The sequence below is a fragment of the Ceratosolen solmsi genome, unplaced genomic scaffold, assembly GCF_000503995.2.
Source record: "Ceratosolen solmsi marchali unplaced genomic scaffold, CerSol_1.0 scaffold61, whole genome shotgun sequence".
NCBI lineage: Eukaryota > Metazoa > Arthropoda > Insecta > Hymenoptera > Agaonidae > Ceratosolen > Ceratosolen solmsi.
This window is the reverse complement of record NW_011948435.1, coordinates 3,167,553-3,179,265: the sequence shown is the minus strand read 5'-3', so window position 1 is coordinate 3,179,265 and position 11,713 is coordinate 3,167,553. Positions and strand designations below refer to the sequence as shown.

At 39.7% G+C, this 11,713-nt stretch overlaps 1 protein-coding gene across 1 annotated transcript in view; it reads left to right on the top strand.

Annotated features, from left to right (window-relative positions):
- Window positions 1-11,713, top strand: part of LOC105364964 (discoidin domain-containing receptor 2) — a 231,685-nt gene that overhangs the window by 214,138 nt on the left and 5,834 nt on the right. Inside the window, exon 6 of the mRNA XM_011503010.1 lies at window positions 8,547-9,002. Coding sequence (XP_011501312.1) covers window positions 8,547-9,002 — 456 coding nt within the window. The remainder of the gene's footprint in view (window positions 1-8,546; window positions 9,003-11,713) is intronic.

Here is an 11,713-nt window from a genome sequence, read left to right as displayed (position 1 = left end):
AAAAATGAATGATACCAACAGGGAATAACGGGTAGACGAATGGAGATGTTGAAAAATAAAAATGATAAAGCTAATGCTCATTGGAGCCAAGGACTTTTGTTAATGAAAGTGCAGAGTAATTGTAAAATGTATGCGAAATGAAAAGTTGACGAAAGTTACTGTGTTTTTGTAACGGAGCGATGATTTTACTAAACTCGGTGATATCTCATTATATCATTAATGAATATCCTCAGACGAGAAATAATAATATTTTCAACACTCTTTTTAATCAAAGCATACTTCTGCGCTGCTTTTACATTTATTATTCGTTCGTACAATAACGTAGAGTAAATGAATTGTATTTTTGCCATTTTCATAATAAGGACGACTCATTTGCTAGATTTATGTTTCGCCACCACGAAGGAAACCGTATTATTGCAGAAATATTCTCGGCTTCAAGAATGATTTAGAGTGGCGGTTAAATAGCCACGAGATAAGAATGTATTAAATTGATTCATCTTTGAAATAGGAAAGATTTTAAGTGCTCACTTAAATGCAACATATTAAATATTATGAGAAGCGCTAGATTAGTAAATATAAATATGCTGGCTTAATATAAATATAAAGTAGGAGCGTAAGGGAAAGGACCTTTTAATTATCCTAATTAAAATAACTTGCTATTTAAAATAATAATTTTCTGCCGTAGTTAGCGATAATTAGCGAGCAGTTAAAATGAAAATTTTGACTTTATAAATATAGATTTTATCATATCTTAATTATGCATTTTATTGAATATCTTTTGATTAACTGTACAGGATGCACGCAAATTATCCGGAAAAGTTGGGAGTAATAATATTTTATGGCCTTGATTTGAAAGTTGATATGGTTATTTAATAATGGCCTAACTAGAGACAGAGAGACAGAGTGACAGAGTTAGATAGATATGGTTGGATAGATAATCGATAGACAGGGATAGAGAGAGAGAGAGAGAGAGAGAGAGAGAGAGAGAGAGAGAGAGGGGGGGGGGACGAGGATAGAGGCGTAATAGCAGAAATGATTAAAAAGTATATCGATTAGGAATATTCTGGAAAAAATCCTTACATTCTATATACGTCGTAGTTCAAAAGGCAAAAATGAAAAATCAGTAAATTGAAAGTTGAGATATATACCGACCGAATATATATATATATATATATTAAAAGTTAATTTGTATGCAAAGCAAAGTAATATAATTTTATATTACGCTGTTAAAAATTGCAGTAGAAATTAAATTAACGCGCGTAGGCGTATTTTCTAAGAAACCAATCAATATGTTTTTTGTTGTTGTGGTTTTTTCTTTTTCCTTTAGTATATCGCTCAATTTTTTTTTTTCTTTTTTCTTTTTTTTCTAGTCCAGACAAGCTTATTATTTACTTCTGCATTATGATCAGCCATGTGCATATAATAATTTAGCAATCGTAATTTTTGCTCTTTATGGAGAAAAGCATGAAGAAATATGAGAATCAAGGATTGCCTTTCAGTGAATTATGTCGCAATTTATTTTTGTTGTTCTCGCGGCCGCTCTTACGGCGCGTTGCTTATTAAACGAAATTTTCCGTGCAGCGGATGTAACGCCTGTCGGATCTATAAAGCTGATATTCGATCGGGTTCTCCAATCGATAAGTGCCCGATAAATGCCAGGCGAAATTTTATGGACAATCGTTAATATCTGCATTTAATGGCGATAACAATTTTAGCCGCGCGCCTACCTCACTTGAATTAAGGATAATGCAAATTAGATTGGGCTCTTCCACATTTATTTATAGATACATACATATTACCATATTTGATACAAATCGTCTTTATTATATTTATTTATTTACATTTTCATTTTAATATACGTATAAAGCTTATCTTTTTTGCTTGTAATGCTGATTATGTATTGGAAATTGATAGTATTATTGGGTGAGAATTTTTATCGAGACAAGGAGTTGAATAAAAGCTTATACGAGTCATGTTTTTCAGAAATTCAGACGATTTTGACGTGCGATTACGTCTGATTATAAATTCTTCACTAATATTACTTTACATTTCCTTATAAATATTTTAACGAATTCCGACTATTATTGGTGAAATTAAATGCAAGACAAGATTTTTGTCTTAATCTTTATTTTAATAGTCGGTGAATTTGTAAGATTTAATAATAATTAAAGATTTATGAAAGCTATTTTTGTTTGTTTTTGTTTTTTTTTTATTTTTTTTGTTTTTGTTTTGTTTGTTTTAAATGTATAAATGACGATGATCCTTGAGAACTTTTCAATCATCGACTTCATTCGTGGCAAATGACTTATTTAACTTTGTTGTTTGCATTCGTATCGGTCAAATCGAATCACGTCAATGCAACCAGTAAATTCTGTGGATGTAAGTTTTAATCTAAATTTAAAACGAATTTCGAGATGAAATATTAATGATTTTTTTTAAATAACAATGTCGAAAATTTTGTATTTGAACGATAACTCATCAATAATTTTTCATATCCAGATACGACATGGTCTTTAAACAAAAATAAAAAGAAAAAGCAAAGAAAATGAAAATAAAAAGAACGAGAAAAAAAGGGACAGGGAGAGAAAAAAAAAATTTGAAAGGAAGTATGAAACACACACACACACACACACACACACACACACACACACACACACACACACACACATCATAAATAAGAAACCTGTCATATGTCCTCGGTAATGCCTGTCATTCTTACTTCCATACCAACCTCGCGTATCATTATCTGCTTTTTTCTCTCCCTTCTTCACCTCCCCCTTTCTTTGGCGTTCTTTCTCATGAACCCCCTCTTCCGTTTCTGGCGTGTACAGATTTACCGCACGTATTATCAACGATATTTCTTCCTCCTTATTTTCTCCGCAGTATTCATTTATTTCTCCTTCTTTTCTATTGATATAATTAAGCGGTTTTCTAGTAGCGACTCTATAGTATTATCGTCGCCCAGCTACTACGCCACTAGGTTATTCTACTTTTTTTTCTCCCCTCACTCTCTCTCTCTCTCTCTCTCTCTCTCTCTCTCTCTCTATTCTCTTCACATTTCATTGCTGTATGTGAAAAAGAATTTATATGACGTAGCCCGTCGTCGACTAATTTAACGTATATGTGATATTTGCCAGTGGAGAAAAATATTTCGTGCGGATACTTTGCAAATTTATAATACAACATCATACGTACAAACGTGGCTCGTGATTTTATAAAATTAGTCTTTTAGAATTAGGCTTTTAGAAATTACTTTTTAGTCAGCTTCGAAGTACGCGATAAAAAGCTACTGCGATGTGTTATTTCTCGAGAAACATTGTTATTTTTATCGTCTTCGCACCGGCATCTCATAACCTCCCATGTGAATGACCTCTCCAACAATTTATTACACATTTTCTTTCTTCGGCCTGTCTTCCTTTCTAGCGCCCCTCGAGCGGTTAATCATTTGAATAATTTTTCATGAATTTTCAATTGTGTGTTGCATCGGGTGGGTCGTTTTTCTTCACATCGATCATGCATATTTTCCAATTTTTTACCGAAAAATTATTCGAAAGTTGGATTGTCGTTGGGTGAGAAATTTAGCCACAAGACGTTTGAAATTACTTCGCGTTCATTAGAAATAACCGAGAAGTGAGGCGTATTGACGTCAGTTTGTGATCAACAGGGAATAACAGAGGTACGAACAGCATGTTTTTCGAGACACATTATCATTGTTATTGTTGATGTAATAGTGCGTCAGTATGAAACTTCTCAAGTGAATGACCTTTCCCAGGGTCTATTATACATTTCCTCTCGTCTTGTTGAATCTCTTCAGTTGCCCTACATGCACACCCGTCTATTTATCTTTTCTTTCCCGCTTCATTTACTCTCCCTTTTTCTCTCTCTTTACATTCGGCCGAACGACTGTGGCTTGGGTAGATGCGTTCTCGTACATCTACGCGAGCACCCTATGTGTTCCTATCGCTAAATTGCACATTTATCTCTCATTCACACGCACACGCACACGCACACCCACACACACACACACACACACACCCACACACGCACACGCACACGCTCACTCTCTCCCTCAATATATATATATATATATATCCATCTCGCAGCGCTTCTTCGTTTCTCGCTGTCTCATCAAAAGTATCTAGTTATTTTCTTAAATACTGCTAGGTAGAGCCACTAACACCCTCGACGTTAATGATTCACATAGGCACCGGTTCATCCAATGTTTAACTTCCCACTCGAAGCGAACTCCTCGTGGTAGCACGTAATGGATTTGTAGACGTTTCTTCTCTAAAGCTCACATTTCCTAGCCACCAGCACGATTTACTAATGATTATTGTTAGCTTACCATCAACGAACTGACGAGTCATGCCTTAATTCACATAAATACGAGCTCGGTAAATGACGTCAATTATACGGGTAGGAGCATAGCTTTCGTCCCCTTTCATCCAATGTGTTCGATTCAAATTACATTAGTTTCATTAGGATTCTCATTTGAAATGCATATAAAGGAGTCGCGCCTATGAGACGAGACGAGACGAGACGAGACGAGGTAAATAGATGAATGCATAGATATATAGATGGATAGGTGGGAGAGGGTGGCGCGTGTGCGCGTTTGCGTTTCTCTATGTTTATGTGTATTTATGTGAGCTGAAAAATATCACGAAAGAGTCAGTTAAATTAAAATGCAAGGGACGTTCAATGGCGTCAAAGTGGCCGAGTGCGACTATCCTCGACGTCGACGTTATATTCTTCAGGAGTTACTCTTTCTTGCCGACTACTCGCTCCACCATCGCTCCATTCGCTCTCTTACCACTTCACTTTCTTTACACACACGCATTCGTGTATTCGTGACAAAGAGTCTATTTCGCGGAGGCTGCACCGTCGAGCACTTGACTTGATGATGGCACATTTTTTTCTCTCGGCTCGAGTCTGCGCGCCACCCCGACACTTCTTATCGTTACATAACAGCTCTTGCGCATATGGGGATGAAGTTGCGATTTGTTTCAATGTAGTAGTTGTAGCGTTACGAATGGTTGGTTAGAAGCACATGATGGATTATCGAGCTGGTTCAATGGTTGTTCAATATTAATCGTTTCGAGGAAGCACTTTTTTGCAAATTATGCGACATGTTTCATTCGATATCCCGCGTATTATCTTCTCTCATTCACGATAATCCACGAAGACTCGCCTTGCCAATTTGCGCGAGCAAAGAATTTTTTTGGGAATTCTAATGGAGGTAGTGGCCGAGCGATTGGCATATCGTATTACGAGTCGCTGTATTGACGATGTGAAGGAAGGCGCGTCTTTAACACATCTCAACTACGCTATTCTACAAGTACAATTGTAACCGCAACCACTTCAATCCTGCCCGCCCCTCCATTTCCGTTTTTCCGCCAATGATGGTAAAATCCAGTCGTCCAGATTCTTCAATTACACTAGCTGATAATATCCAGCATTCAGGCTCGAGGAGAGGATGAATTTTGTTAATCGGGAGCGATGATACGCGTCCCGCCGAGCAGAGCCTACGTTTCCCATTATTATCCTTATTAATACATCCGTGGCACGAATCAATGGGCATGGAGCGCCGAGTCTTGCCTGCTCGGCTAATTTCGAGCACAACCGAACAATGGACCTAGGTAAAAGTAAAAGGTCTAACGATAGGCCCCTAACGAACCTAACGCATCCGTTGGCAATAAATTTTGCAAAAATCATTGGCCCGATCATGGAAGGATTCAACGGTCTATCGTGCGCGGCTAAGAAATCCTGCCTTATCACTCGGCAGCATCTCGTCTTCGTCAGCTCGACGGCCCAGCAACAAAGGCCGAGGAGGGCCTTTTTATCTAGCATTTATGTGCACCGGGGAAGCTGGGTAAGGAAGGGCACGAAGGGATTGACGCTCGTTTTCGCGCGTGCACGAGCAGGAGGCGAAACGTGACCCAAGTCGAGTTCGGCATCCTCCCTGATATCCGCGCAGGTGCGGCGTTTTTATTATTCCGTTTCGGAATAGCTGTTGGCGCTGGCTGTGTGGGTGGCGATTTCTCGAGTGAATACTTCCGCGATCGAGCTCTCCCCGTCTTGTCTCTAATTGTTTGGGTTAACGGTGCCGCGGGAGCTATTTACGAGTTTATTGCCTTGATATCATTATCGATGCCTCGAGAGTTTACGAGCGCAAAATCGGGGAGCGAATTCTGCCTTTAGTTCTTTTTCTTGTTCCTGTCTCTCGCGAAATTCCCCCTTAATTGACATTGTTTATTATTTTATTTACGATGCGCCGCACTGTATTTTTAGCCGTAAGGGAGATGAGGGAGACGAGCGCGCGTATTTTTCAATATGTAATACATAACTTCACATTCAAATTACGGATATTAAATGTACGTACATAAAAATTTTAAGCCACATTGTGTTCTTAAATTTTATGGCTGGCGGTGATTTATGGTAGTGGTAAAACTGTATTGCGCTCGAATTCTCGATGCGTCGATTATATCCTTGATTGTTTCATATAAAAATCAGTTGGCCATCTCGCTGCGCGCAACGTTCGCGATAGAATGTCGCAAGTGTGTAGAACAATTTATTAAGGAAAATTGTGAAAACTCTGTCAGCAAAATAGGCTTTGAAAAAATTGGCTCATTAACGTCGCACGAACATGGCATCATATTATCTATAATAATCCGAGGACACTCTTCGCCATACTCGAGAACATTGTAACAAAGGACCTCACCGTTAAATTCACATATTTTCGGCCTTGAACAAACCCGAGTTTCGCGATTAACATAATTTTTGCCTTTAAATGGACGACGACTGGACGAAGCGCGTAGGTATGGGGAAAATTCATTACCGATTATCTGTAAAACAAAAACATCGACACACTTAAATGCCCTATTATAGAATATCGCATCGATGCTTTATTACTTTAATTAAAATTAATCGCTTGGTAGAATTGTCGAGTCTTACGATAACGATAAGCACTCGGTCGATCTTTAAGACTTTAGAGTTTTAAGTGCTTTGGAACGCGCCAAGTGCTACAAGGCTCCTCGCTTTTCGCGTACCACCATCAACGATTTTCTTCATATACGACGACATGAAAATTTCCCCTTTCTAACACGTTACATTCAATTTTCATCTACGGCACTATCCCGAGCGCTATTATACAGGACAATAAAAGAACGGAGAAGTCCTTGGAATGCTTGAGATTCGAGCTACCTTAAACCGATAGACATTTTTCTCTTACGTTGCTGTTAAATCGATTTAATTTTTATAATAATAAAGGCCGCCTTAACATAAAATCTTAATCAGTCGTACATTCGCGCGTATAACAGTCGATAATGCTTCCGTACCATTATTTATACAATTTTTATACATACACGTAGATTTGTAATAGTGTTGTTCTTAATCGATAGCTTAATCGTAAACTTCGGAAGCTATAAAGTAATAAACTGTATGATGATAATATGAAATATTACGATTTTGTTCCTTTAATTTTGAGAGAAAATGAGGTTATGAGAATGTGACGCGATAACCGGGAATAACCGAGCGATAAACGATCGTTCGCGATAGTTAAGGAGAAACGTTGGTCAATGATATTTTCATTATGGAGTAACCTAATCAATAAAGAAGCAAAAATCTTTGTTTATTTTGCCCATATTGCTACGGTCCATTCCAACAAGCAATACGTTTATTATTAATCCCTTACGTAAGCGGACTGGGAAAGTTATCCAAATGAACCGGGCGATCTCTGCTCTTATATAATACCACGTCGATTGAAAATGCGCTGCTCTGAAATTATAACGTGTGCGTCGTATCCAGCCAACGTGTCCCTATCCTTAAATTACAAACACAGAGAAGCTCGTACAAGCCCACGATGCGCTGATAAACAAAGGACAGTTGCGTCTAAATCTCGTGGTGAAAATAGAGTTTGTAAAAAAAAAATTCTAAATAATGGAACACTAGTTTTCATTATTCGTGTTATGTGCCATTAAATTATGTGCAATAAGCTTAAATTGTCAGGAAAACGATGTGTTGCAAAAAAAAAAAAAAAAAAAAAAAAAAAAAAAAAAAAGATATTCATCCGTATCTAACGTTTGAAATAAATATTAAAACAGCAATCATCATCGATCAACGATCATTTTGTTATTATTAAACTCTTGTAATAGGTATTATCTTAATATTAAAAAAAAAAAAAAAAAAAAAAAAAAAAAAAAAAATACACTGATACCTTAAAAGAAAGAAATAAACAAATAAAGAAAGAAAGAATGAATGAAAAAAGATAGAAAAAAGAATAAACAAGGAGCTATGGTACAGCCTTTCACTCTGCTGCAGGCTGCTCTCCTTTCCAAAGTCCCCTTCCGCCACCCTTCGCCACGATTCGCAAATCGAGACAATTATTCGCAATCTTCTCGCCAATTTCTATCGAACGGTATTATCGACGCAATTGCTTTCAAACAAAAGCACATTAGGATCGCATGGATTAGCGCCGCGAGAAAGCGAGGTGAAAAACCGCCTTGTCACTAGTCGAAAGAGACTCCAATAATCAGTCTTTTATTGCGCAGGTCATCGAGGGCAACAGGAACACCTATCTCGAGTCCAAGTACAGCCTGGAGCCGCCGATCTGGGCGAGCCGAGTCCGTTTCCTGCCTTACAGCGTCCACAAGCGGACGATCTGCATGCGGGTGGAGCTGTACGGATGCTCGTGGAACGACGGCATAATATCGTACTCGATGCCCCAGGGTGACAAGCGGGGCAATTGGCAGTTCTTCGACGCGGCTTACGACGGCCACTGGAACGACGAGCTCGTCCGGGGCCTCGGACTGCTGACGGACGGCAAGACGGGGCCCGACAATTTCAAGCTCAGCTATTACGACTCGAGCAAGGAGCAGGGCTGGGTCGGCTGGAGGAACGACACGAGGGAGAGACAGCCCCTGGAGATCAAGTTCGAGTTCGATCACGTGAGGGAGTTCTCGGCCGTTCACATTTACTGCAACAATCAATTTACCAAGGATGTACAGGTGAGTTGGCTGATAGCGGTGATCGCTTAGGACCCGTCGATGCAGTGGGTCTGCGCGCGGCTACGGGTACGGCCAACGGCCGAGATCGTTTTTCCCTTCTCTTGGTTCTCGGGCGAAGCCGAGCGAATGACTTCGAGATACCTTGATGGCTAGACGGGTAGACGGGTAGACGGTAGAGAGCCGTTTGATTATGTAAATGTCGAGCCAAGTTTTGATGATCGGTAATTTGACCAATCGGAGGTGTCGCTGCCGCTGAGATTGATAATGCATTGGCTTGGCGGGTCTTGTATTTTTATGGAGGCGCGCTCGCGCTTCTATCCGATCGACCCGAGCCTGGCTTATTTAAGGTCAGAGTGAGAGGAGAGGGTGCGGTCAAATGCGATGCTGGAAATGGCACTTTCAACCAATGGAGATCATAATAAACGAGTAAAAGGGTTTGGCATCGCTTCTTAAAAATTTTTAACATCATTATTCATTGGACGCGTGGGGCATTATAAAGTATAAGAGCTTTGGCGAATGACGCACGTATATACTCTATAGGACGGATAGTATAATAGTGGTCGACCCATTTTGCTTTCATAATTAAGCGGCCCATTAACGATGATGGTCACGTGGACGACTAGAAGAACAATAATAATTTTATTGGCGCCCGGCATTCTGTATTCGTCTAATGATGCCCAGGGAGGAGTGTGTTTGTTCGGCGCCCGGACTCATTGGACAATAATAGCCACTTGGGCGAAATTAATTGAAATATATAATATAGATTATTATGAAATATTATGAAGATAGAATAAATTCAATTTAAATAATAGTCTTGGCTTGTCGATGGTAGGTTAAATAAAAGTTCGGGAAAATTCGGTTGAAAAGGAAAAGTGGAAATGCCGAGCGGAGCAGGCCCTCGGTAGGTTAATAGACAAAGAAAGGAAATTGAAAAGGCCAGCCAGCAGTCTGGCGAAAGAGTCGCTCGCGTAAATGAAATCAAGGAATAAAAGATCGCACCGAAAAGATCGTACATATCTTTCTATTCTTCCTCTTCTTTCTTTCCATTTGGCCGTTCAGCCTCGTCGTTAAGTTCTCCCGGCTTTTGCTCTCGGTGCATCGGTGCATCGGTGGCCTTTAATTCAACCTCACCGCGAAGAAAACAAGCGACTAAATATATAATTCTAGCTCTTGTCGCGAGGACTGAAGGACGCGCGATTCGAAAGAACGAATAAGAGCGATATTGAAGTGCGTTGGAACGACGTTGTGTTCATGATTAAGAAAAAAAAACAAAACAAAAAATAAAATAACGATGAGAATAAAAAGCAAAAGACAAGAAGAAGAAGAAGAAGAAGAAGAACAAGAAGAAGAAGAAGAAATAGATATGGATGAAGGGAAAGAAACTTGCTCGGAGAATCGTTAATACTGGTAGATGAAGAGACGAAAAAATGAAAGTGTACAAATACGGAAGGAGTTTAGTTTTCTCTCCTAGCCACACTACGTCAAGTTTTCCCTTGGCGAAAATTTTCCGCTATTCAACGGTATCGTTATTCTTTGCTGAGATTTTATAATGGTCCGTGAAACACCAAGAACTATTCATCTGTTTAAATCTCTTTGTCTCTCCCCCCCTCCCCCTCCCTCTCCCTCTCCCCCTCCCTCTCCCTCTTCCTCTCTCTCCCTCTCTCTCTCTCTCTCTCTCTCTCTCTCTCTCTCTCTCTCTCGTTTTTCTCGTGCGCGCGCTCGTTCGCTCGTTCTTACTCATTTGCTCTATCTTCATATCAAAATTTACTTGAATAGAACGCCTCATTACCCCAGCTCAACAACTGCATAGTAGCGTGCAAGGTTGTAGGTTCAAGTGAGAAAGTGAAATAATGAGAAGAGGAGTGGAGGGAGAGTAGTCGAGCAAAAATAGATATACTACCAAAGTCAAAGCGAGTAAAACGAATAGAAATAAACAAGGTTGGCATAATGTATGATGGTAAGAGATGCACATAGAGGTCAATTGTTACATCATCCAACTATTTTTCGCTATAAAAATGTCCTTATGGACTATTGTATATAATCTCACGGAAAATTCGCCATTAAGCAGCATTTCAGGATGTTTCATTCGAGCGACTCCCTTATTCCTTATTCAAAAAATGTTGAGGGGGTGGGGATGGGGATGGGGAATAACAACAGAGTTTTCGAATATCCTCGGCGTCGGATATGCAGTGTGCGCAACATAAATAGGTGTGCCGCCGCTTTAGGATAAGACATAGGATACACGACACCTAGCCAGAATCCAAACTCTAATACTACGGAATTGTAGCGCAAACAAGTGCAAAATTTATATAAATATTACAATTGAATAAGATTGATGATAAATGAAGCACGAAGGAAGTAGAACGGCTCAAGATAAGAGCGCAGTGTAATAATTCTGCTTACGCTCTCAATGTACAACGAGCACAAAGCGATCATTGAGATTACGTGTATACAGCGCATAATGAGAGACGAAAAAAATAATAAATTAGTCGGACAACGGTGAAAATAAGCGGCGGGAGTTTGAAAAAGAGTCGAAAACAATGCAAGAGGGAGAGTAAGAAGTTCCGCGAGTTCTCGCTCCCTCCCACATGCGCTCACGGGCCCGTCACCGCTCGTATACGCCAGCCACGTACTCCAACCACACACAATGCCTAAGGTCTAGCGTGAGTCTGGATGCCTACCCGTCTCCCTCTCCCCCCCCCCCCCCGCTA